Source organism: Schistocerca americana, chromosome 8 (genome assembly GCF_021461395.2).
Source record: "Schistocerca americana isolate TAMUIC-IGC-003095 chromosome 8, iqSchAmer2.1, whole genome shotgun sequence".
Lineage (NCBI taxonomy): Eukaryota > Metazoa > Arthropoda > Insecta > Orthoptera > Acrididae > Schistocerca > Schistocerca americana.
Genome location: NC_060126.1, coordinates 520,268,428 through 520,295,591, shown reverse-complemented (window position 1 = coordinate 520,295,591; position 27,164 = coordinate 520,268,428). Strand labels below are relative to the sequence as shown.

General features: G+C 37.5%; 1 protein-coding gene across 1 annotated transcript in view; it reads right to left on the bottom strand.

Moving 5' to 3' along the window:
• The window catches only part of LOC124544676 (protein argonaute-2-like), a 314,130-nt gene that overhangs the window by 24,380 nt on the left and 262,586 nt on the right, over positions 1-27,164 (bottom strand). The window contains exon 16 of the mRNA XM_047123299.1: positions 14,029-14,119. Within this exon, the coding sequence (XP_046979255.1) occupies positions 14,029-14,119 (91 nt within the window). The remainder of the gene's footprint in view (positions 1-14,028; positions 14,120-27,164) is intronic.

Below are 27,164 nucleotides of genomic sequence, written 5' to 3'. Positions count from 1 at the left end.
ATTACAGATAAACACGAAAATATGGTTACACAAATTTGGCCTATACGCAACTGTTTACGCAACTGTGTGTAAACAAAAACAAAAGTGCAAAGTTTCTGAAACAACAACTTAAACTTTACGCTACTTTCCGGAAATGCTAGTTAAATAATGAAGAGGTACGCTAAGTTAAATTGCTGGAGAGAGCAAGGAACAACTAAACGAAATTCTATAGATTTGCTTCAGCAGAACGTAAACAGAAAATACGACTGTACGGTCTTTTCGCGTTTTCTGCTATATTACGTAAAGAAAAATGAAACCTTTAATGGTAGACTTAAACGGCACAACTAATACACTTATTTGCCACGTAATCAGTACTAATCTATATGTTTTATAATCTAAAATGACTTATCTTTACGAGAACACCAAAACTCGCGCTAGTCGCCTGGCTGCAGGGCTGCCATTAGTAGTGCATTTTTCACGTCCATTTGTTTTTACAGTTACAGTTTTAGCACCTTTCATGGCAACAGTTCTGTGACTCAGCACATCAAAGGTCAGAGGAGTTTTGTCCATATTCGCTTTTTGGCTTAGTTCCACACTGGTTTTCTTTCAGTGTTGAATAACAAAGTGAAGGAAAGATAATTTCTCTTCATACTCTTGTGACATTTTCTGAGATATTCTGGTTTTGATTCACATGCTAAGTCCATGACACTTCATAAACCTTTTCAGTTCTTCTTTACCAGCCTGCCAGTCACAAATAGTTTATTTTTTACATTGGTAGAGGGTCAGAATGCCACTCAGCTGGTCTGTTTCCATGTTCTTCTGCATAGGCTATTACTTTCAATTTATAGCCAACATCATATGAATACTTTTTATTTTTTTCCATTACATAACTACCTACTAACAAAAATATTGTATTGTTACTGATAACACAAATCACTTTCAATTCAAGTTCACTGGCACCATAAAATGCAATGACACATCATATCCTAGATAGTATTCTGGGTTTGCGATGGTGGTGCAGGAGGGAGACAGTGTAAGCAAGCTTGTGCCTCCCCGCAACTCAAGTTCATCGCAGTGGTGCACTGCTGCTGCCAGTTGAAACCAGTGTTGCCAGACTAAGAAAGGTTTCCCACAGCATTGAATATATGGCCATTTTTAAGACTGGTGGAAATTTTAAATCAAACACTGGACACTTTTATATTAATTTTGAGTATAAGATGCACCTGAATTTGGAGACAATTTTTTGAAGAAAAAAGTGTATCTTATATTCTGTAAAATATGGTAACTAATGACCTGTTTCACTTACACCATCATTTTCCATAATTTTTGTGAAGGTGATGTATTCTAGAATAGTATCTCATCTAAGCAACAATAATATCCTCAGCAATCCACGGTTTGGATTTCGGAAGAGTTGTTCTACTGAGAATACCATTTACATGTTCACTCACTAATGTTAAAAGCATTAAATAATAAAATAGCACCAACTGGTATATTCTGTGACATATCTAAGGCATTTGACTGTGTGAATCATAATATTCTCCTAGATAAATTGAAGTTTTAGAGGATTGATGTTGCAGTCAGCTAGAGGCTAATGTCATATTTAACCAAAAGAATGCAAAAAGTTGTTCTTAGTAATTCAGCCACATCTACATCTACATCTACATTTATACTCTGCAAGCCACCCAATGGTGTGTGGTGGAGGGCACTTTACGTGCCACTGTCATTACCTCCCTTTCCTGTTCCAGTCGCGTATGGTTCGCGGGAAGAACGACTGTCTGAAAGCCTCCATGCGTGCTCTAATCTCTCTAATTTTACATTCGTGATCTCCTCGGGAGGTATAAGTAGGGGGAAGCAGTATATTCGATACCTCATCCAGAAACGCACCCTCTCAAAACCTGGACAGCAAGCTACACCTCGATGCAGAGCGCCTCTCTTGCAGAGTCTGCCACTTGAGTTTGCTAAACATCTCTGTAACGCTATCATGGTTACCAAATAACCCTGTGACGAAACGCGCCGCTCTTCTTTGGATCTTCTCTATCTCCTCCGTCAACCCGATCTGGTACGGATCCCACACTGATGAGCAATACTCAAGTATAGGTCGAACGAGTGTTTTGTAAGCCACCTCCCTTGCTGATGGACTACATTTTCTAAGGACTCTCCCAATGAATCTCAACCTGGTACCCGCCTTACCAACAATTAATTTTATATGATCATTCCACTTCAAATCGTTCCGCACGCATACTCCCAGATATTTTACAGAAGTAACTGCTACCAATGTTTGTTCCGCTATCATATAATCATACAATAAAGGATCCTTCTTTCTATGTATTCGCAATACATTACATTTGTCTATGTTAAGGGTCAGTTGCCACTCCCTGCACCAAGTGCCTATGCGCTGCAGATCTTCCTGCATTTCGCTACAATTTTCTAATGCTGCAACTTCTCTGTATACTACAGCATCATCCGCGAAAAGCCGCATGGAACTTCCGACACTATCTACTAGGTCATTTATATATATTGTGAAAAGCAATGGTCCCATAACACTCCCCTGTGGCATGCCAGAGGTTACTTTAACGTCTGTGGATGTCTCTCCATTGATAACAACATGCTGTGTTCTGTTTGCTAAAAACTCTTCAATCCAGCCACACAACTGGTCTGATATTCCGTAGGCTCTTACTTTGTTTAAAGGCGACAGTGCGGAACTGTACCGAACGCCTTCCGGAAGTCAAGAAAAATAGCATCTACCTGGGAGCCTGTATCTAATATTTTCTGGGTCTCATGAACAAATAAAGCGAGTTGGGTCTCACACGATTGCTGTTTCCAGAATCCATGTTGATTCCTACATAGTAGATTCTGGGTTTACAAAAACGACATGATACTCGAGCAAAAAACATGTTCTAAAATTCTGCAACAGATCGACGTCAGAGATATAGGTCTATAGTTTTGCGCATCTGCTCGACGACCCTTCTTGAAGACTGGGACTACCTGTGCTCTTTTCCAATCATTTGGAACCTTCCGTTCCTCTAGAGACTTGCGGTACACGGCTGTTAGAAGGGGGGCAAGTTCTTTCGCGTACTCTGTGTAGAATCGAATCGGTATCCCGTCAGGTCCAGTGGACTTTCCTCTGTTGAGTGATTCCAGTTGCTTTTCTATTCCTTGGACACTTATTTCGATGTCAGCCATTTTTTCGTTTGTGCGAGGATTTAGAGAAGGAACTGCAGTGCGGTCTTCCTCTGTGAAACAGCTTTGGAAAAAGGTGTTTAGTATTTCAGCTTTACACGTGTCATCCTCTGTTTCAATGCCATCATCAACCCGGAGTGTCTGGATATGCTGTTTCGAGCCACTTACTGATTTAACATAAGATCAGAACTTCCTAGGATTTTCTATCAAGTCGGTACATAGAATTTTACTTTCGAATTCACTGAACGCTTCACGCATAGCCCTCCTTACGCTAACTTTGACATCGTTTAGCTTCTGTTTGTCTGAGAGGTATTGGCTGTGTTTAAACTTGGAGTGAAGCTCTCTTTGTTTTCGCAGTAGTTTCCTAACTTTGTTGTTGTACCACGGTGGGTTTTTCCCATCCCTCACAGTTTTACTCGGCACGTACCTGTCTAAAACGCATTTTACGATTGCCTTGAACTTTTTCCATAAACACTCAACATTCTCAGTGTCGGAACAGAAATCTTCGTTTTGATCGGTTAGGTAGTCTTAAATCTGCCTTCTATTACTCTTGCTAAACAGATAAACCTTCCTCCCTCTTTTTATATTCCTATTAACTTCCATATTCAGGGATGCTGCAACGGCCTTATGACCACCGATTCCCTGTTCTGCACATACAGAGTCGAAAAGTTTGGGTCTGTTTGTTATCAGTAGGTCCAAGATGTTATCTCCACGAGTCGGTTCTCTGTTTAATTGCTCGAGGTAATTTTCGAATAGTGCACTCAGTATAATGTCACTCGATGCTCTATCCCTACCACCCGTCCTAAACATCTGAGTGTCCCAGTCTATATCTGGTAAATTGAAATCTCCACCTAAGACTATAACATGCTGAGAAAATTTATGTGAAATGTATTCCAAATTTTCTCTCAGTTGTTCTGCCACTAATGCTGCTGAGTCGGGAGGTTGATGAAAGGAGCCAATTATTAACATAGCTCGGTTGTTGAGTGTAACCTCCATCCATAATAATTCACAGGAACTATCCACTTCTACCTCACTACAGGATAAACTACTACTAACAGCGACAAACATGCCACCACCAGTTGCATGCAATCTATCCTTTCTAAACACCGTCTGTACCTTTGTAAAAATTTCGGCAGAATTTATCTCTGGCTTCAGCCAGCTTTCTGTACCTATAACGATTTCAGCTTTGGTGCTTTCTATCAGTGCTTGAAGTTCTGGTACTTTACCAACGCAGCTTCGACAGTTTACAATTACAATACCGATTGCTGCTTGGTCCCCGCATGTCCTGACTTTGCCCCGCACCCGTTGAGGCTGTTGCCCTTTCTGTACTTGCCCAAGGCCATCTACCCTAAAAAACCGCCCAGTCCACGCCACACAACCCCTGCTACCCGTGTAGCCGCTTGCTGCATGTAGTGGACTCCTGACCTATCCAGTGGAACCCGAAACCCCACCACCCTATGGCGCAAGTCGAGGAATCTGCAGCCCACACGGTCGCAGAACTGTCTCAGCCTCTGATTCAGACCCTCCACTCAGCTCTGTACCAAAGGTCTGCAGTCAGTCCTGTTGACGATGCTGCAGATGGTGAGCTCTGCTTTCATCCTGCTAGCGAGATTGGCAGTCTTCACCAAATCAGATAGCCGCCGGAAGCCAGAGAGGATTTCCTCCGATCCATAGCGACACACATCATTGGTGCCGACATGAGCGACCACCTGCAGATGTGTGCACCCCGTACCCTTCATGGCATCCGGAAGGACCCTTTCCACATCTGGAATGACTCCCCCCGGGATGCACGCGGAGTGCACATTGGTTTTCTTCCCCTCTCTTGCTGCCATATCCCTAAGGGGCCCCATTACCAATGTTATCTGTGGGTATTATTCTGACTGGGGAGAAATCATTTATGGGGTTCCCCAAGGCTCACTATTGTTCATAATATATGTAAAAAATCGCCTGTCTAATATACAACAAGCAGAATTAGTTCTTTTTGTAGATGACACTAAGTTTGTAATCAGTCGCAGCATACATACAACACAAGGTATAGTAAAGAATGTTCTCAAAACTATAATTGACTGGTTTTCTGCAAATGGTCTCATCCTCAATCTTAAAAAGACACAATACATTAGTTTTGCACATCTAGGGGTACTACACCAATGATAAGTGTGACACAGGGTGAGGAAATAATAAATGAGGAGGAAACTTCAAAATTCTTAGGTGTTCATATTGACAAGAATTTAAACTGGAAAAAGCATATTTTGGAACTCCTTAAATAACTTAGTTCAGCCATCTTTGCACTTAGAAACATTGCACATCATGAGGAGAGACACATCAGTAAGTAGACATATTTTACATATTTTCATTCAGTAATGTCACAGGAAAAAATGTTCTGGAGTAACTCATCTTTAAGAAAGAAAGTCTTCATTACTCCAAAACATACTGTAAGATTAGTATGTGGTGCACACACACCATCACCTTGTAGACATCAGTTTAAGGATTTCAGCATTCTGACTACTGCTTCACAGTATATTTATTCACTCATGAAGTTTGTTGTAAACAATCCACTGCAGTTCGCAACAAACAATGATGTACATAATTACAATACCAGAAGGGAAAATGACATTAACTATTCATTATGAGTCACACAAAGACAAACTGAGAGCTAAATGACAACATTTACTTGAGGGTACAGTTGGCACACAGTAAACATGCAAAACAGTGATGCTGATTGCAGGTTCCAAGATTCAGATGCAGTAATACCTGGATTAAGACTGCTGTGAGCATAGCTTTGTAGAGACTCACCACTGTTTACATCTCTTGTCAAACTCTTCAGGCTCTTACAGGCTGGTGTGCTATGCATAGTGTTGTCAAAAGTGTAACTGCATTTGCAGGTTCCTGAGATTTAGGTATTCCAGCAAAAGTGGGAGATTATTTGGAGTAGTTGACTAAGAGAACTCTGGCAGTAACTGTGGGCCGTGAAGTTGATTACATAGATTACAGTTGATTACATAGATGACAACACAAACCTTCAGTACCAAGCTGCCACCTCTACTTCTGATTTAAAGATAATAAATTACAGATCCGTGGCATCTAAAGAAAGGTTAGTGGTGTTGGAAGAGAACTAAACAACATGAAATGAGATGCAACAATATTATGAAAAGGATAGTTGCTGCTCACCATATAGTGGAATTGCTGAGTCTCATCGAAAAGTGAGCTTTTGGCCAACAAAGGCCTTTGTCGAGGGGAAAAAAAAACAAACACACACACACACACACACACAGCTTCAGCTGCCAGAGACTGTGGTCAAGTGTGCGCGAGTAGCATTTGCGTGAGTGTCTGTGCATATGTTGTCTATTTTCGACATAGGCCTTGTTGGCCTAAAGCTCTCTTTCTGACAGTCTTTTTGTTGTGCCTACCTGTGACTCATTATCTCTGCTATATAGTGAGCAGCAATTATCCTTTTCGTAATATTGTTACATTTCACCTTGGATTTTCAATTGTTTGATTTTGCATGAAATGTGATGCAGTAGAGTTAGCACAAACACAGTGAAGTGAAGAAAAGACTAACATAACTGAAATCAGAAAAATTATTTTATTACAGAAGAGCTGAGTAGCAAAGCTTTTCAGGTGCAGGTCTTGTGTGCAAACACGAAAATTAAAAACAGTAGATTGCCTCTGAAGGACCCTCAGATAGAATAATAAGACTTGTTTTACAAATTCTGTATACTGCTTGGAAATCATTGAAGCCCAACTTTTGATGAGAAGTTAGACTTTTATGAAAATTTGCAGAAACTGATAAAGAACAGTATATTCCACTACAACTGCGGATTTCAGTGTATGAGAGAAAAACTTAAAAAAAGAAAAAAAAGGAAAATAAGTAGGAAACATTGGATAAGATGCTACAGATGTCAAAAATCATACATCATGTGTGTGAAAGAACTTTTGGTCACACTGCCATTCTTGCTGCATGAGTTATGTACAGTAAACACTCATTTATAAAACTAATTTAATGAATTAATCCAGTTATAATTTGGAAATAATTACTAAATAATTTTTCTGTTTCCATTTCACGTAGAATGAGTGAGGACTGGAGCACACAGCTACATATACTTTGTTGGAAGAGAACCACTGCCCCGGCTGTCAGGGTCTCAAATTTAGCTGTCAGCCAGTGACTGCAAGAAGATACTGCATATTGTTCTTGTTCCCTGCAATCATTATTTGAAATACTGTGTAATTGTAAAATAACAAAGGACTACTGTAAATGACCTGTACTGTACTAAACAAATTGTACCAGTTGTTTGGCATTTGCATCTGTTACTGTAAGGTGAGGAGTCATAATTCCAAAAACTGTGGTGCTAGCAGCATGGTGTAGTGGTTAGCATTGCTGGTTGACATGTTGCGGGTTGTCAGTTCAAACCCAATCACCATTAGTTATTTGTTATTCAGAATTGATCATTTCTGGAAAGTTTTTGAAGTATATTATGTTTGTAATGTTTGTATATTCTGGAATATTCAATTTTTGTATAAATAGCTGCACTGTCCACTCAGGAAGTGCATTCTGTTTTAGCTGTACATGGATGTCAGTAATAAATGTGTTTTCAGTACTAAATGTTGAACTTCATAGATGACGACACCTTAAGATTTGGACTTGATTGTTGTTTCGACATGTCAATATGACTTGACACTCATAATGGCAACAACACATGTACTTGTGAATTTATACTACTGCCAAAGGCACCAAATATGCACTATATTGCTGAAATCAATGGCATAAAAAAATGAATAACAGCTTGTAATGGCAATGGCAAATGGTACACTTTCATTTTCTAGTATACAACCAAATATACATTAAATTCACTATTGGATTCAGTAATATTTTTTGCATGATTTCCTGCTTTTATTTACATTTATACAGATGTTGACATGTTGTTTGCTTGTGAACTAGTGTGAAAGAGTTGTTTTTCATTCAAATATCGTAACTGACGAGTGGTTTTTCAAAGTTGATAAATGTACAATTGTTCAACATTTATATTTTTGCAGTTACACATCAAGTTTGTTGCCATGCATGACTTGATGTGATGGTTTTGTTAAAAGTCACCATTTGCTGTTGTTAGGGGGTGTTGAAATCTATAATTTTTACAAAACTCGATATTTTCTCCCCACCAGTTAAATTGAAAGTTGATATATGCAAACTGTGGTTTGCTTCTGGGACACCTGAAGGGAGAATAACATCAATGAATGTCACTGACAATAAAGTAAGAGAGCTATCTGCAAAAAAAAAAAAAAAAAAAAAAAAAAGCACTTGCAGCCAGAAACAAAAATAGAAATAAACTAGTGATTCACACAACAACATTATCTCCTTCAAAGTTTTCATCACCTGAGAACCAGCAGCCATTAAGTACTTTAGAAAGTGCATTTTAACTATCAGCTGTTTTATTGAACCTACATATCATCTACCAGTCATAGACCAATAAGACTTTCTTTGAAAACTTCAGTGAATTTTTGAAATTATCTACCTATCTGACCTCTGACAACCCCCGACGACGTCCCCCCCCCCCCCTTATTTTATATTTTTGTGTGCCATGTTACCCACATAGTTCTGCTTATGACCCTTTCATACTCAGATTATTTTCTATTTGTCATCAGTTTAGTGTGTGCTACTGTGAGCATTCTGTACGTATGTAATGGTTAATTGATATAATTATTTTATACTATAGCTTTTATTTTTGTTATGGATCCAGTACAGGGTGGAGATTTGTTGACTTGTACAACTTCTCCCCCTTTTTAAATTTTTTAAATCATGACAGAACAATATTCCTGTTAGTTGTATTGTTTTAAGAATTTGAAATTGGTAATTTCTTCACTTGTAAATAATAGATTTCAGCTATCAGTTGTCTGTTTTAAATTTTATTGGCGGATCTAGATTTCAGCTAGAAACTAGCCATTCTCAATGCGGATCTAGATTTCAGCTAGAAACTAGCCATTCTCTATGCACTATCATTTTTGATCAATGCATGTAATGCCTGTTGGTCGGGAAATGTATTCTATGAACTGTGGATGAAGCCCAACCAACAAGCATTACATGCATTGATCAAAAAGGATAGTGCATTGAGAATGGCTAGTTTCTAGCTGAAATCTAGATCTGCCAATAAAATTTAAAAAGGACAACTGATAGTTGAAATCTATTATTTACAACTCAATCTAATAGTTGCTGCGTGCAACAGCCTTCTGAATGGAAGGTAACCTGATGAATTTCTTCATTGTATTTCACACCTGGTGGACACAGTTAAAGAATGTCTGTGTTTCTTCATATTCATATCTGTGTATTATGGTATGTCTTGTGTATTATGGTCCTCTTATAATTACAGTAACAACACTGCTTAATGGAATAGTTGTAGGTCATTGTGATATCATTTTATGTAAGTTGTACTTAGACTGTTATTCATGTTTTTGTACGTGAAGAGCCTTGTTACTGAATATGTCAAGTCAGTTGCTTCATGTATTTCATTATTATATGCCTCTCCATCTTTAGAATGATTTTGGACATGATGTGGTTTGTTACTGAACATGCAGTTTATTATTGAATCCCTCTCATCTACGTGCTGGGATTAGAATAAGCCTAATTTTTAAGTGCACAGGATGTTGTGCTCTATACATGGCCCTGATATATATATTTCCATGGTTACATATAACCAACATTGATGTGTTGAGGTCATATGTATCATACACTAATGACATCCATGGTCAATCATCTTTACATATAACCTGACTCTATTCACTTTAGTACCCTGTGTTTTGAAATAGGTAGATTTTATCATGTACTTACATTTTGTTGCACACAATATTCAAATGACGTGATATGTGATGGTAATGGTTTTTCGTGATATGTGATGGTAATGGTGTTTCTACAATGGCATCTATGATTATATATGCACAGCATGCCACTAGTACTATTACTTCGTATCTTTCGCATGCAATAACGATGATTTCTAACCTGATGTCTAGGAGGTGTTTGACAGTGTAGTCTTACCACATCAAGCAACAAGTTTGTTTGATTTACTATCCTATGTTAATATGGCAACTACTTCTTGTATATGCTTTATTAGTTCCCAAGAAGCTAATGTTGTTAATTGCTCACATGTTTCCACTTTGTATCCAGTATTTTACTTTCAGATGGCTGCCTTATGCCCCTTAATCATAAACTGTACAATTTGAATTATGGGCAATCTTTACATCCTCATTAAAAGTTGCATGTTGAAGATTATTTGTATTTACATTAGTTTGGAACTGTACAGTTAGTCCACTTTCATAATATGATTGTAATTATTTAGAACTGTCAGTTTCATAAAATGTGAAGCTGTTACATAAAAAGCTATGTATGTTGGTATCTATACGCTGTCTGATCCACTTATGTATCATTGCTTAAAGGTTGTGGTTGTAGGTTAGATATCACCTGACATATAATGTTTCACTTTAATTATGTGACTACTGTTTTTATTACTTAAGTATTTGTACCATGAATATGGTTTACATATCTGATATTTTTAGTGTATCTGGTTTCATTGGTATGTGGACATCACTTTTATTTTGTTATTGTGTACACTGTAACTATCACTGGAACTGTTCTCTATGTTTTCCATCTATCAAAGACTTTTGGTAAAGATACTTCATCCTTTGCTTTGCTAATGATGTAAACGTTCCTTGTTATGTTGGCTATGCATTACAAATGTGCTATCTTTGATGTCACTCGGCAAATGTTGAACTTTGCCGATGTTATGTTCGTTTTTTTTTCTTCTATGATACATTCTCTATTTGACTTGAAGGATTGTGAGATATGTTCATTAGTATTTCAAGGATAGGTGGTTGTATGGATGTTTCACTGGGACAACCTTGATGTTGTATCAGCTTAAAGGAAACTGAGATATGTTTTTAGCTGATCTGTTTTACCTTGTACATATACATATGTAATTTTGCACCCATATTTTGTTATGTCACTTTCATGTACACTGTATTTTTTCCGTGTTGTGTTCACAGACATCTGGTGACAATGATCTATGGCAGAAACCAGCAAATGATATACAGGTTATATAAAACAGCTGATGGTTAAAACGGATTTTGTAAAGTAAAAAAAACGTTAACTCCTGATATATAAATGATCTAGTAGAAAGCACTGTATTCTCTTTAAGGCTATTCGCAGATGGTGCAGTTGTTTATACCAAAGTAACAACATCAGAAGATAGTACGAATTTGCAGAATGACCTGCAGAGAATTGATGAATGGTGCACACTCTGGTAGTCGACCCTGAACATAAATAAGTGTAACATATTGCACATACATAGGAAAAGAAATCCACTACTTTACAGCTACACTACTGATGACAAACAGCTGGAGACAGCATCTGCCATAAAATAACCTACCCAGAGCGAGAGATAGTCGGAAAAGCAGACACAAGACTCAGATTCATCAGAAAAATCTTAAGGAAATATAACTCATCCACGAAAGAAGTGGCTTATAAGGTGCTTGTTTGCCTGATTCTTGAGTATTGTTCATCTACCTGGTTTCCCTATCAGGTAGGACTGATAGAGGAGACAGAGAAGATCCAACGAAGAGCAATGTGTTTCATCACAGGATCATTTGGCGGGCGAGAGAACATTACAGAGATGCTAAACAAACTCCACTAGCAGATGTTACAAGGGATATGTTGTGCATCATGGACTATTGAAATTTCAGGACAGCACTTTTCAGGAGTAGTCAGACAACATATTACTTTCCCCCACATACATCTTGCACATGGACCATGAGGAGAAAATTTGTGAAATTAAAGCCAATACAGAGCCTTACCAACAGTCATTCTTCCCACGCACCATTTGCAAGTGGAACAGGGTTGGAGGGATCAGATAGTGGAACCGAAAGTACCCTTCACCACACAGCATTAGGTGGCTTGCAGAGTATGATGTAGATGTGATGTATATGTAGATTGTTGTTCAGTTCAGCCAGCTTTCTTTGGGAGAAGGAACATCAAGAAAGAAGAAAAAAGGAAGAATACTCTTTGGATAAAATTCAGCACAAGGGGAAAAAATGGCTGGATGGTACCTGTATGTGCCACAACTTTTCAAGCAACAACAGATATGTCCAAAGACAGACTCTCAAAAGTAATAAGATTGGGAGAAAAATAATCAGTTAATAACAAACCACAGGTTCCACAAACTTTGTGTGAAGGTGTTATATTAAATAATGAAGGAGGAAAATCCAATGTGTTTAAAGTATGTTTCTATATGCAACAGAATCAGCCATACCAAAGCTCTCCATAGGTGAAGTATTCTATTCAAGACAGTTTTGGCTATAAAATTTATGCATATAATTCTTTCCTGAGCACAGGCAAAGAAAATGTTGCTTTTTTTACGTGGCTTGAAACAGAAGGACCGAAATGAGACAGTGAAGTACCCTCTGCTCTATTGGTTTTCCTCAGAAACTTGAGGCATCCCAGCCAGTAAATGGTCCAAATGAAATTCATTTATTTTCTGATTCCTGTACCAGTCAAAATAAAAATACAGGAATGATGTGCACAGTAATGGCCTTCATGGAAGAAAGTGGATAATGTAATAAGTTTGTCAGATGCAGCTGAAACTAGGGCTGCTCGACTCTGTTAAGCATGCTTCTTCAACCATCAGAGCATATAAAAATCATCCATTCTTGATTAACTAGGAACTGTAACTGTATTTACTGAAAAGTTAAACAATTGTATCCAATCTGTTACATCAGTGAGAAGATGTTTTACATGAGCATAATATTGTCCTTAACACAATGGGAAACGCTAACAGAAAATAAATAGTAGAGATTAAGTTGTAACTATGTACAGTTATGCACAGGATGAAGGAAAGGCAAAGAATAAAAGGACTGCACACACACAGCAGATGACGATGGATGACGAAGATGTGTCAATACATCAGCCCCTGTGGTGGAAGCCGAGTGGTATCTCTGAAATGTGCAGGGGAATGCACATGGCATCAAGAGCAAATCGTACATATTGACTGTAGAAGTGAGCTGGAAAGTTGCTGAGTTTGTAGTTGCACTTGAGTTTGAGGTCATGCTTGTGGCTGCACCAAGTTAGGAAGCTGTTTTCTTGAAACATCAGTTGCAGATACATCCTGAAAGATGTCCATTGATTTGACTTGGTTAATGGAGACAGTTGTGGTCCTGCCATTGATGGTAATGTCTAGTGTCTGTAACACTCAGTGTGGGCCCGTATATGGAGCTTGCATAGGAAGCTTCACACCATCTATATATAGCATCATGTTTGAACAGTTAGTCAAACCATGACGTATGTAACAAGGTGGTGTGCCACGCCTAGAACCTTCATACAGAAGAAAGCAAGTGATGAGCTCATGCAAGTGACATAGAAAATTTGGCTGATCTTGAGTGGCAGAACTGCTGAGAATCAGGGTCAACGAATTCACCTGGAAGACACATTGATTTGCCAAAAACCAGTTGTGCCAATGAAGCATCTCTGTCCAGCTTCTAAGTGTTTTGCAACCCAAAAAGAAAAAAGAAGAAAAAAAAAGAAAATGTACTATTAATCTTGGGCGTTCCAGTTTCTTCACAAATCCCATAGTATCACATGAAGGGTGTAGAAAGGTATATTTTACCCACCTTTATTGTAAAACCTTTCTAAATTTAGAACACACTGAAACCTCTATTGGCTCCAGCATAATGAATGTAACTAAGTGGTAGCTGGTAGTGTTTTCTGCAGCATTCTTTTACAGGTGGAATCATAACTTCACATACAGAATGACTCAACATTTACATTATGTATAGTACTTGTTTGCAATGCAGAATAATTCTGTACATGGGATACTAGCAAATGAATACATTACTTACTGCAGCTACTGAAGGAATATTTCTCTGGTCTGGTGATGGGTGTGTCACATCTGCTCCTATGATCATGATCGGTTCAATAAGACATGGAGGTCTGAAAAAAAAAAAAAAAAAATTAATTTTTGCACATTCTCACTTTATAAATGAGGTGCTTCATTCTATGAATGTGAGCTGGCCCTTCAGCTTATAGCTTGCAGCAAAAAGGATAGGGGTGTTATTTTAACTTAATGAAAAGTTCATATAGCGAGAGGGAGAAAAACTGTTGTTGTAGATTGTATTTTATTGGTCCTGTTGTCTACATAGCAGCTTATGCATAAGACATTGGACAAGTAAAGTTATAAATATACAGTCTGAAAGTAATTTCAAGGCATACATATTTAAGCTTACAATAATACACTTTACACGTAAGTATTTATATAACACATTTCATAAATTTAAATACTCTTCAATGGAGTAAAAGCAGTGATGCTGTAAATATGACTTTAGAGATTTTCCAAATGTATTGACCTCTTGATAGCTTTTATGTTTTCAGGTAGTTTGTTATAAAGCTTAACTCCCATGTGAAAAGTACCTTTTTGGCACAGTGCTGTGCTGATTCAAGTCATATGTAAGTTTCTGTTTTGTCTGGTAAAGTGCTCATGTATATCACAGTTTTTTTGTAGTCTCTGTTCCTTGCCTATTACATTTAATTTAAAGAACAAAAGGGTTTCCATAATGTATACACACGGTAATGGGGGAATACCAGATTTCTTAAACAGCGGTTTACAAGAGTCTCTAGGCTTGCACCCAAACAAGATTCTAATGGCCCTTTTTTGTAGTTTAAAAGTGCTATTAGCTATTTTAGAATTCCCCAGAAGGTGGCCCCATATCTAAGACGAGAATGAAAGTACGCATGATACGCATTCAATGCTGTTTTCTCACTACAGCATGATTTTAATGAACAAAGAAGATAACATGTTTTGCTCAGTTCTGCATTGAGATATTCAATATGCTTATTCCATCTGATGTTACTCTGCAGCCAAAGTCCTAAGAATTGGGTTTCAGTACTGGTACCAACTGGTTCGTCATTGATAGAGACTGATGGGATAAACATGGCCTTGTTAGGAACATTGTGGAATTTTAGAGCAACGGTTTTCTTACTGTTTATTACAAGCTGATTACTCTGTGCCCAGCTGCTAAGTTGTTTCGTGACCGTGTTTACTGTCTGCTGTAACTGTTCATCGTCATCTCCTTTTAGTAGAATCGTGGTGTCATCTGCAAATATGATTGATTTGTGTGCATTAATATTTAAGCTTAGATCATTTATGTACAGAAGAAACAGAAGGGGTCCCAATACGGATCCTTGGGGTACACCACATTTTATTTGTTTATAGTCAGATAAGTGATTAGATACAGTTTTTAGTTCAATATTTGTGTTCTTGACGCACACTGCCTGCATACGATTTTTCAGGAAGGACCTGATCCACTTGTTGGACAGACCTCGAATACTGTATCTTTCTAGCTTTGATAGCAGAATTTTATGGTCCACCATGTCAAAAGCTTTTGACAAGTCAATAAAGACTCCTATTGTTTCCTGTTTTTTGTCCATCAGGTTTAAGATGGAATTGATGCACTCATAGACAGCAGTTGTCGTTGACCTCTTATTTCTGAATCCATGTTGTTCATTACATAGGATGCTGTTTTTATTTATAAATTTCATAAGCTTCTCATACATAACTTTTTCCAGTACTTTAGAGATGCAGGAGGAAATTGTGATGCGTCTGTAGTTATTTACATTGTCTTTAGCCCCTGTTTTATATACAGGAATAACTTTTGATGTTTTTAACACATCAGGGAAAGTGCCTGCCTGAAGTGAGCAGTCGCATAAATGTGTGAGTACTTCAATTAGGTTTGATGCGCTCTTCTTTAACGTTGTTGCAGGTATACCATCAATACCTGCCGATTTGGAATTTTTTAGTCCTTTTATTGCTTTAGCTACTTCATCTTGTGAAACAGAACTGATGTACATTGATCCTCTACATGCACTTATTTTATACTCATTTGCCTGGATGCTCTTTAAGTTTGATTGTAACATATTTTCAGCAACACCTGTGAAAAAGTTGTTAAATGTGTTGGCTACTTCTAAGGGGTTTGTTACTTTTTATTTTTATGTGATAGTGTTATATTTTTCCAAGGTTGTCTGTATTCTCCACAGACTGGACTAGGCACCTCTCCACACTAGTCTACCCTGTAAAAGTCTCTTCATCTCTGAATAACTACTACAACCTACATCCATTTGAACATACTTACTGTACCCAAGCCTTGGTCTCCATCTACCAATTTTATCCCTACACTTCCTACCATTACCAAATTATCTATTCCTTGATGTCTCAGGATGCATCTTATCAACCATTCCCTTCTTTTAATCAAGTTGTGCCATATAGTTCTTTTTCCCCCTATTTCCTAATCTTCAATGTTCTTCTATAGCACCACATTTCAAAAGCTTAAATTTGCTTTTTGTCTCAACTGGTTAAATACTCTTTTTGTCTCAACTGCTTATCATCCATGTTTTATTTCTGTAGAAGGCTATACTCCAGACATTTACCTCCAGGACAGACTTCCCAACATTTAAATTTATATTCAATGATAAAAAATTTCTCTTTTTCAGAAATGCTTTACTTGCCATTGCCAGACTGCATTTTCTGTTCTCTCTACTGTAGCCATCATGCCACAATAGCAAAACTCATCTACTACTTTTAATGTCTCGTTTTATAATCTAATTTCCTCGGTGTCGGCTGATTTGATACGGCTACATTCCATCACCCTTGTTTCACTTTTACCAATATTCATCTTATAACTTCTTTTTGTGATACTATCCATTCTGTTCAATTGCTCTTCCAAGTTCTTTGCTACCCCTGACAGAGTGACAATGTCATCAGCAAAACTTGGAAGTTTTTACTTCTTCTCCCTGAGCATTGATTTCCTTTCAAAATTTCTCTTTATTTCTCTTTACTTTATCTTGAATAACACAGGGTAAAGGTTACAATCCCGTCTCACTTCCTTCTCAACTACTGCTTCCCTTTAATTTATTTCAACTCTTGTAACTGCAGCCAGATTTTTGCACAAATTGTAAATCACCTTTCACTCCCTGTTTTTGAACACTAGAGTCCCATTTCAGAGTAATTGGGTGTATACACCTTCCTGCTACCCTCCTTGTGGCATTTATTGCTTGCTTTGCTTAAATAAATTAATATAAATGCCAAGGTGGGCCCTTGAAGAAGCCATGGCCAATTTCTATTTTGATATTGAAAGGAACAAACACCCGCAGAGTGCTGCTAGAAAAAAAGCTTTCTTGAACAAAAAGATGCACTGGAATCTATACTGATATGGATTTGATGGAAAATTTCTGGCATTGTGCAGCTGGTTCACAGTATTAAATGGAAGGCACAGTGCTAAGAATGCTTCTCATACTACAGCAGGAAACATTTACAGTGGCATCCAGGAAAGAAATAACTGTTTGAGAGTTTGACCCCCTCCCTCCTGTGTTCCCTTCTTCCTCTGTAATTGCTAATGAGAAGTATTCAGCTTAACCTGTTGTGGGGCGGCGGGTGGAATAATTGTTAATGTTCCAATTATTTATTTAATGCTGTTGTTTGCCGTTCTTAACACTGGCTCTGTAACTACAATATTGGCAACCAGAAAGTGATTAGCAAAACGTGAAACCTGTAATTAGAATTCCTAGTGCCCACTTCATCTTAGAAATACATTTATAGCTACAGCTTATAGCTCTGAGGAATTAGGAGATTGTCTGGGATTCATAATCAAAAAACCATTCTCTCTAAAATGTTCACTATATTCTGAAAGTCACTGACCAAAAAGAATCCACACAATCCAACTACCAGAGCAGTTCAGAGTCTAATGCGCTGATGCAACTATAACTGTTCAAATTAAATGTTTAAGTGAATGCTCGCCATAATTTGATGATAATGTTCACCAAACGCCACGCTAATAATGGTAGAATGTCTGTCCTGCGGCGGCATGTGAAAATACGACATACGCGAACTAAATCTAAAAACACAGATGATGTGACTTACCGAACGAAAGTGCTGGCAGGTCGATAGACACACAAACAAACACAAACATACACACTAAATTCAAGCTTTCACAACAAACTGTTGCCTCATCAGGAAAGAGGGAAGGAGAGGGAAAGACGAAAGGATGTGGGTTTTAAGGGAGAGGGTAAGGAGTCCTTCCAATCCCGGGAGCGGAAAGACTTACCTTAGGGGGAAAAAGGGACAGGTATACACTCGCACACACACACATATCCATCCGCACATACTGGCTTGTGTCTGTGTATGTGCGGATGGATATGTGTGTGTGTGCGAGTGTATATCTGTCCCTTTTTCCCCCTAAGGTAAGTCTTTCCGCTCCCGGGATTGGAATGACTCCTTACCCTCTCCCTTAAAACCCACATCCTTTCGTCTTTCCCTCTCCTTCCCTCTTTCCTGATGAGGCAACAGTTTGTTGCGAAAGCTTGAATTTCGTGTGTATGTTTGTGTTTGTTTGTGTGTCTATCGACCTGCCAGCACTTTCGTTCGGTAAGTCACATCATCTGTGTTTTTAGATATATTTTTCCCACGTGGAATGTTTCCCTCTATTATACGCAAACTAAAGATAGATCATTACCGTCATCCCAAAATTAACACTTCACTCGAAAACGATTTCATGGTTACGCGTATCCCGAGTGACTTATTACTGCATCCGAGGCTGTTTATATCAACGATACCGACGCGACGCGACTCCCGGCACAGGTGGTGCGCTAATCAGTGTCTGTAGAGAACTGGGACCCTCTTTTTCTCGCACAGCGTTCTTACATATAAAGCCGCGGTGCGGACGGCTAGGGGAACACCTGATCAAATTTGCTCTCCCGAGTAGGCGCTGGGCTAGTAATGCACCACTTTAAATTATTGAATAAATCATTGCTTCCTTTTCTGATGGATGATGAAGCTCTCAATTTAAATGTGCACTCAGCACACAGGTAAGTAGTCATAATAAAAGTCTGACGTGGCTAAGTCAAATATTTTGGGCGAGATAATTAATTTAATTACACTACACGCAGTAGACGAGCTCTGAACTTGCCCTTTGGAGATACGCTATCGCTATAGTTTTATAGTTATTCAGTTGAAACTTCTCACATCTTTATGATTATAGCGGATCTCCCTTCTACTTAAATTTAAACATCCTAGCTTTATTTATTCGCCTACTTAATCTATCTTGCTTCCTTAATTCCTAAGACAAAAACCAGAAAATCATGAATTTCAACTAAAATTTTAATTTGAGATCCAGAATACTGTTTCTACTAAATTATTATGCAAAAGGAATCTAAATATAAATTTTTAAGTTTCTAGCTCTTTTCTGTTGCGCTAATGATTTTTACAGAAAAACATCCAAATTTCGAAAATGGTTAAAGTTATTTAACTGATATCCAACACATATTGATTTTGTATTACTCCTGACATGCTAGAAACGTTTCAGGTTATTTACTTCATTTTAAAGTATTGTGCAATATTTATGACGTCGGAGCTAGTTACAGCAGACTAGGCTGGCACACAATGGAAAGACTGATGTGAATTTTATATGGCGTGAGAAGGCTGCTTCCCTACACTGTGACTGTAAATACACAATGATGGCACAGTGAAATTTATGCTGTGGCTGGCATCCAAGAGTGAAATGAAATCTTGTGAAGAAGAAGATGAGTTTTTGTCTCTGAGAAACAATATAATTGGAATAAAAATGGTTACTAATTTAGCTGATTGACTGTTCTTTCTGTTCTTGGTAGAATATTTTATACATTACTAATGAAAATACACATGACACTGGTACAATATTGTAATGCCTCTACGGAGAATCTCAGTTGTTTTCCAACAATGCCCTTTATTAATATTTGATTTAGGACAAAAATGAGAGGAATTATCTCAGGGAAAATGTGATGTAAAATTACTGAACTTGGATAAAATATGCAACACATAAATATATAACAAATTACAACAACTGTTCTGAGAAGAAAGTAAGTTGAACAATAAACCTGGATGACTTGTTCCAACAGAGAGGCTGAATAAAATAATCTTGTCATTTACAGGTCCAATATTATAAACAGTTAAGATATAAGTGAGATTAAGCAGGTAAGTGGTGCATTTGTAATTGGGACAGTGTAATTTTTTTTTTTTACGAGGAATAATTTACAATATAGTCTGGATGGGATTATGAGTAGTATCTGCAGTTAGGCGTGAGTGAGTAAGAGAACTGTCTCTGAGCATTCTGCAATAAGTTTTGGCAGATGGACATATGTTTATTAATATCCAAAGCAGTTCATCTTCCTTACTTTATGGATGTGGTAGTAGACTTCACTTCGCACCTTCTAACCACGGTCTTCTTTAAGCAGATGTTCTGCAAAAGTAGAGTTTCCTTTCCTAAGTTTCCAACTTCTGTGGTGTTCCTTCCTCATGGATGCATATTGTCCTGCCAGACTGATCTACATAGAATCTGGCACAATTAAAACTGACTTTATATATTTCACTCTTTTCTACAGCCGAAGTGATGGACTTACCATTAGGCGAAAAGTGTTCAACAGTGTTGTGCACATAAAATGACATTTCAAAGTTCCAGGATTTTAGATTTCTTGTCACAATCAGATAAACTTTTTCTAGATATGGAACTGTGTACCATTTTTGAGATCTTGAGGTGATGAGCTGAGAACAGGGCAAAAAAGTGAGGACACTTGTTGTTTCTGCTTTTTATGAATTATGAAGTCCGCCAATGCTGGGGACTAGCCCTTGTTTGATTGTATTTAATTCAGTTGTCATCACTCATGAGGATGGATATTAGGTGATGTGTCACTGAAATGAATGCAGTATGTTTATGAGTCAATAGATGCAGGGAATTGGCAGACCATACAGTGTCTGCATTGGTAGGGTTTCTGTAAATCTTGGACGTATAAATGTGATAACTGATATCTATGCTTAGATTTACATAATTTACTGAGTTACCCCCAGCTCCAGAGTGGATATGACACTGTTGTTTCTGAAATTTAGCTGCTTGAGGAATGTTCGAAGTTGTCTGATAGTATATGTAAATAAGCATAACACATCACTGACATATCCAAAGCAGCATCCACCCTTGAAAAACAAGGTGTTATTTTCCAAAGAACTGTTTTCAAAATTTTCCATAAAGTTTTCAACAAGAATTGGACTGAGGGAGGATCCCATGCCTAGACCATTCGACTTTTTGTGTATCTTGTCGTTGAAATGAAAATTATTTTTTGTTAGGCAAATGTATGTAGATCATCCTATTTCAGCTCTGACAACTGGGTTAGCTCCTGATTTACGTATTAAGTCTGTGAGAATGTTTAGGTGATACTGTTAAGGTATATTAGTAAATAAGTTGCTGACATCAAAAGAAACTAGCTCGACACAAAGGACGATTTGAACTGAATTTAAGAATAACATGATTTGGTTTAAACTTGGTTTTAATTTTGATCAAGTCAGTTATCTCACTGGCTAATTTGTAGCATAGGGCTGAGAATGAAGACACTACAGAATGGGTGGGCATATTATCCTTATGGAGTTTATGTAGGCCTTACAGTCTGTGAGCTATAGGATTCATGTTGGTGATACAAAAGGTATCATAGTCTAATATTATACTTTTACTCAGTTTGATAATACTTCTAGCTTTATCATTAGAAGATTGTGTGGGGTCCTTTGCATCTGTTGTTGGGGGACATCATAAAATATTGCATTTTGTTTACGTAGACACCTTTTTTCATCACGACAACAGTACTCCCTTTGTCTGATATGATTACTGTAACCATACTATCACTCTTCCTGAAACTGTTTAAGACTTGTCTTTTTTTTAACTGAAGGGGCACTAGTAATAGGTTAGACCTTCCCAGTTCATGAGCATGTTTCGAGGAGATATCACACCCTAGCATAACTCAAGGGTTATTTCTCCCCCCCCCCCCCCCCCCCTTCTATTTCTTTCCTGGAAACTTTGTGATAGGGCGTGTTTTTGCATTTTTCCCATTGCTTTTGGAGACTGCCTACTTAAAGAAGGCCATAATTGCTACGTGAAACATGAAATCTTACGTCACATCCATAAGAGAGGAAGGTGAACTACCTTGAAATAATGGAAATTAGTAAAAATATGTCAATTTTGCTTATTGCTACATGACCAGATACAGTTCGATTATTTGCCACTTGTAACTGCAGATACAATTCAAAATCCAATCCAGGCTATGTTGTAAACCGCCCCTTCTACTCACATGCCCCATTTTTTTCCTTTATTTCAGTTACTATAGTTTCACTACTCTGTCACAGCTACAGCTGCATCACTTGTCTGCTTAATCTCACTTATATATCTTATCTGTTTGTAATATTGGGCCATATAAAGGACAAGATTATTTTGTTCAGCCACTCCCTTGGAACATGTCACCAAAGTTATTTTCTTCTCAGAAAAGTTGTCATAATTTATTATATAGTTCATTATTCAACATCTCACATATTTTATCTAATCCAATAATTTTACATCACATTTTCACTGAAATAATTCCTCGTTTTAGTCCTAAATCAAACATTACCAATGATCATTGTTGGAGACCAACTGAGATACTCTGTAGATGAATTAGTTGATCTTACGAAAATTTCATGGCCACACACCTTTATCTTTGTACCTGATGATGGTGTAACAGATGAAAACCAGTTTGCAAAATCAATAACAAAAATCCTAGAACATTACACCAGTGTCACATGTGTTTTCATCCATAATGGTCCTAATTTGATTGATTTCCATGACATTATTCATTAAATTGTTTTATGATTCTATCACTGTGAGAATAACTCATATACTTAATTATGGCAGAAGATATAAATGAAAATTTGTTAGACAACTTTAGGAAGGAAAGCATCTGAGAGAATTTCCTAGACAGCAATACCATTTGTTTTAATGAACTTTTCTGATCCTAAATTATTCAACATGCTGTACAGTTCTTCAGAATGGCACAATTGCAAATCAACAAATTTATGTTAACTTTTACATTTCTTGTTTCAGTTTGAGTACCTGTTTTGCAAATCATATTTCCTCTCTCCTACCCCTTTCCACACATGCCTCCACAATTTATCAGTTGCACTGACTGGCCACAAATTCCTCTCCTGTGTCAACATCTTCATTGACTAGCACTTGCACCCTATGCCCTCAAATTACATGTGGGATGTGTTCCAATCTCTGCCTTCCCCTACAGTTTTGCTTAGTACCCAGGAGATTAATTCCTGATGCCTTACCACATGTCCTATCATTGCAAGATGGCGTTGAGTGAACATTTTTCGTGTAGTGATGTCCCAGTTTCTTTAAAAAGTGATAGTGAGATTTGTAAAATTTGCGTGAAGAAGTTCAAAAGAGGGATCCTGTGTGCCGACTGCAAGTACTGGAACCACAATAAATGTGTCAAAGTCAATTTGAAATATATAAAAGATGAACATGACTGGACATGCCGACAGTGCTTCGTAAGTGCCGCGGAAAACGAAATAACGAACACGCTAAAGACAAAAGAAAAAATAATAAGCGTGTTAACAGATGATTTAGTATCAATCAATACAAAATATCAAGAACTTCTGAGAAAATATCAAGAGCTGGAAACTAAATATAAAGCAGTGGATCGGAATGATCACTTAACTCAAGACAACGCCATTGTTAATAGTCATTCCGCGTAGAAAATGTGGTGTGTGCCGAAAAAAAACAAACAAGCAAGAACTACATGTAAGTACAGCCCCAGTGATACCATTATCAAACAAATTCTCAGCACTTGTAGCGGATTGTGGTAACACAATAGACATAAACAAACCAGAAAGTAATCACAAAACTACCGCTAAAGAACCAAAAAAGAACTTGCCAACCTTAAGATGCACCAAAGGGCTTCTTCTGTATGCCGACAGTCATGGAAAAGATTATCCAAACGTTTTCGCGAAAGTATGCCTTCAAAGCATTCAGTTTTTGCAAAAATCAAGCCTGGTGCAATGTTAAATGCAGTGGTGGAGAATATTACAACAGAAAAAAGTCAATTGGACAAAGACGCTCACGTTGTGATTATTGGCGGCAGCAACAACGTATACAAAACTGAAAGCAAGACAGCCCTGCGAGACCTCCATAACATATTACCAAAACTATTTCAAACGAACATTGTCATCCAAACGTGCCAGTGCGACATGATTTACCACAGTGATCGTGTGTAAACAAAGAGATTCGACACTACAATTCCGAGCTAAAGAAACTGTGTGATAAATTTAGCCGTGTAAATTTGATAGACTTAAGTAAGATGAGTCGTGATGAATATACAAAACACGGATTCCACTTAAACAGGAAAGGGAAGGCCAAGCTAGTTTCCCACAGGTCAACCAAGAGCAGAGGAAGACAGTATTACCATCAAATTGAATGAAAACTTTACGAACAAAAAGTCAGAAGTTGAAAATATTTTTAATAATCATTTTCTAAATGTTATGGATATAGTAGGATCCAGGTGTTCATTAGAAGATGCTAGGCTGTTAATGGAAGAGGCCATACCTATGCAATTTGATACAATTGAAATCTCACCCACTTCTCCCTCTGAAATTAGGAAAATAATAAACTTGCTTAAAAGCAAAAACTCACATGGAATTGATGGCATTTCCAGCAAAATACTAAAAGCTTGTTCTCAACAGATAAGTAAGATTCTCAGCCACCTGTGTAATAGCTCTCTGGAACAGGGCATTTTCCCTGATAGACTGAAATATGCTATTGTTATACCTTTGCATAAAAAGGGGGATAAATCTGATGTCAACAATTACCGTCCAATCTCCCTTCTAACAGCTTTATCCAAAATTTTTGAGAAAGTAATGTATTCAAGAGTAGCTTCACATATCTGTAAAAATGAAATACTAACAAAATGTCAGTTTGGTTTCCAGAAAGGTTTTTCAACAGAAAATGCCATATATGCTTTCACCAGTCAAATTTTGAATGATCTGAATAACCGAACACCTCCCATTGGGATTTTTTGTGATCTCTCAAAGGCTTTTGATTGTGTAAATCATGAAATTCTGCTAGACAATCTCAAGTATTGTGGCATGAGTGGGACAGTGCACAAATGGTTTAATTCGTACCTAACTGGAAGAGTGCAGAAAGTTGAAATAAGTAGTTCTCGTAACATGCAAAGATCAGCACATTCCTCAAACTGGGGAACTATCAAGAATGGGGTTCCACAAGGGTCAGTCTTGGGTCCTGTGTTGTTCTTATTATATATTAATGACTTGCCATTCTATATTCATGAAGAGGCAAAGTTAGTTCTCTTTGCTGATGATACAAGTATAGTAATCACACCTGAGAAACAAGAATTAACTCATGAAATTGTCAATACTGTCTTTCAGAAAATTACTAAGTGGTTCCTTGTAAACGGACTCTCACTGAATTTTGATAAGACACAGTACATACAGTTCCGTACAGTGAATGGTATGACGCCATTAATAAATATAGACCTTAATCAGAAGCATATAGCTAAGGTAGAATATTCCAAATTTTTAGGTATGTCCATTGATGAGAGATTAAATTGGAAGAAACACATTGATGATCTGCTGAAACGTTTGAGTTCAGCTACTTATGCAATAAGGGTCATTGCAAATTTTGGTGATAAACATCTTAGTAAATTAGCTTACTACGCATATTTTCACTCATTGCTTTCATATGGCATCATATTTTGGGGTAATTCATCACTGAGGAATAAAGTATTTATTGCACAGAAGCGTGTAATCAGAATAACAGCTGGAGTCCACCCAAGATCATCCTGCAGACATTTATTTAAGGATCTAGGGATATTCACAGCAGCTTCTCAGTATATATACTCTCTTATGAAATTTGTTATTAACAACCAAACCCAATTCAAAAGTAATAGCAGTGTGCATAACTACAATACTAGGAGAAAGGACGATCTTCACTATTCAAGATTAAATCTAACTTTGGCACAGAACGGGGTGAATTATACTGGCACTAAAGTCTTTGGTCACTTACCAAATAGTATCAAAAGTCTGACAGACAACCAACAAGTATTTAAGAAGAAATTAAAAGAATTTCTGAATGACAACTCCTTCTACTCCATAGAGGAATTTTTAGATATAAATTAAGAAAAAAAATATTAAAAAAATAAAAAAAGATAAAAAAATAAAAATAAAAAAAATACAAAAAAAGTAGTTATATTAACTTAAGTATGTTGTTAAATTAACCTAATTATGTCATGTATTGGAAAATTCGACTCGTTCCACATCATTACGAAATATCGTATTCATGATCCATGGAACTAGTATTAATCTAATCTAATCTAATCTAATCTAATCTACACAAGCAAACTGTGCGAGAAAGTCAGTGTGGAGAAAGCTCCAATTGCTCTGGGCTACAACAGCGAGACTTTTTTAGAATAAAGGACCATAATAATAGTTTTCAGGAATGTATTTCGGATATGACTGAGTCCCGTTCGCGCAAAGAAAACCCAGGCTGTGAAATAAGTGCTCAGTCATTGCAGATCAGTTCCAAAAAACCAGTGTATACAAAATGTCGTAAAAAGTGTAACTCAAACAATTTTGTTTCGTGCAAAATGGTAAACAAACAAGAAGGGATAACACCCTTAAAGTTAATGCATTTAAATGTGCAATATCTCAGAAACAAACTAGACATTCTACAAATATCCATAGAGGAACACTTACCACATATACAGGTAACAACGGAACACGGGCTAAAATTCAGTGAAATACGAGGCCTATCCAGAAAGTAAGTTCCAGTTGATCGTGAAATGGAAACCACAGTGAATATCAGAAATGTTTTATTTGTAACAGTTAGCTACACCTTCCAGCTACTTCTCTGCGTAGTCGCCGTTCTGACTTAAGACATTTGTCGCAGTGTTGTACCAACTTTTCAATACCCTCATCATAGAAGGCAGCTGCCAATGCTTTCCGCCAATTCTCCATGCTGCCCTACAGCCCGTTATCTGTGCCAAAATCTTGCCTTCATAGACAGCGGTTCATGCGACCAGAGATGAAACTCAGAGGGAGACAATTACGGGCTGTATTGTGGGTAATCAAACACCTCCAATT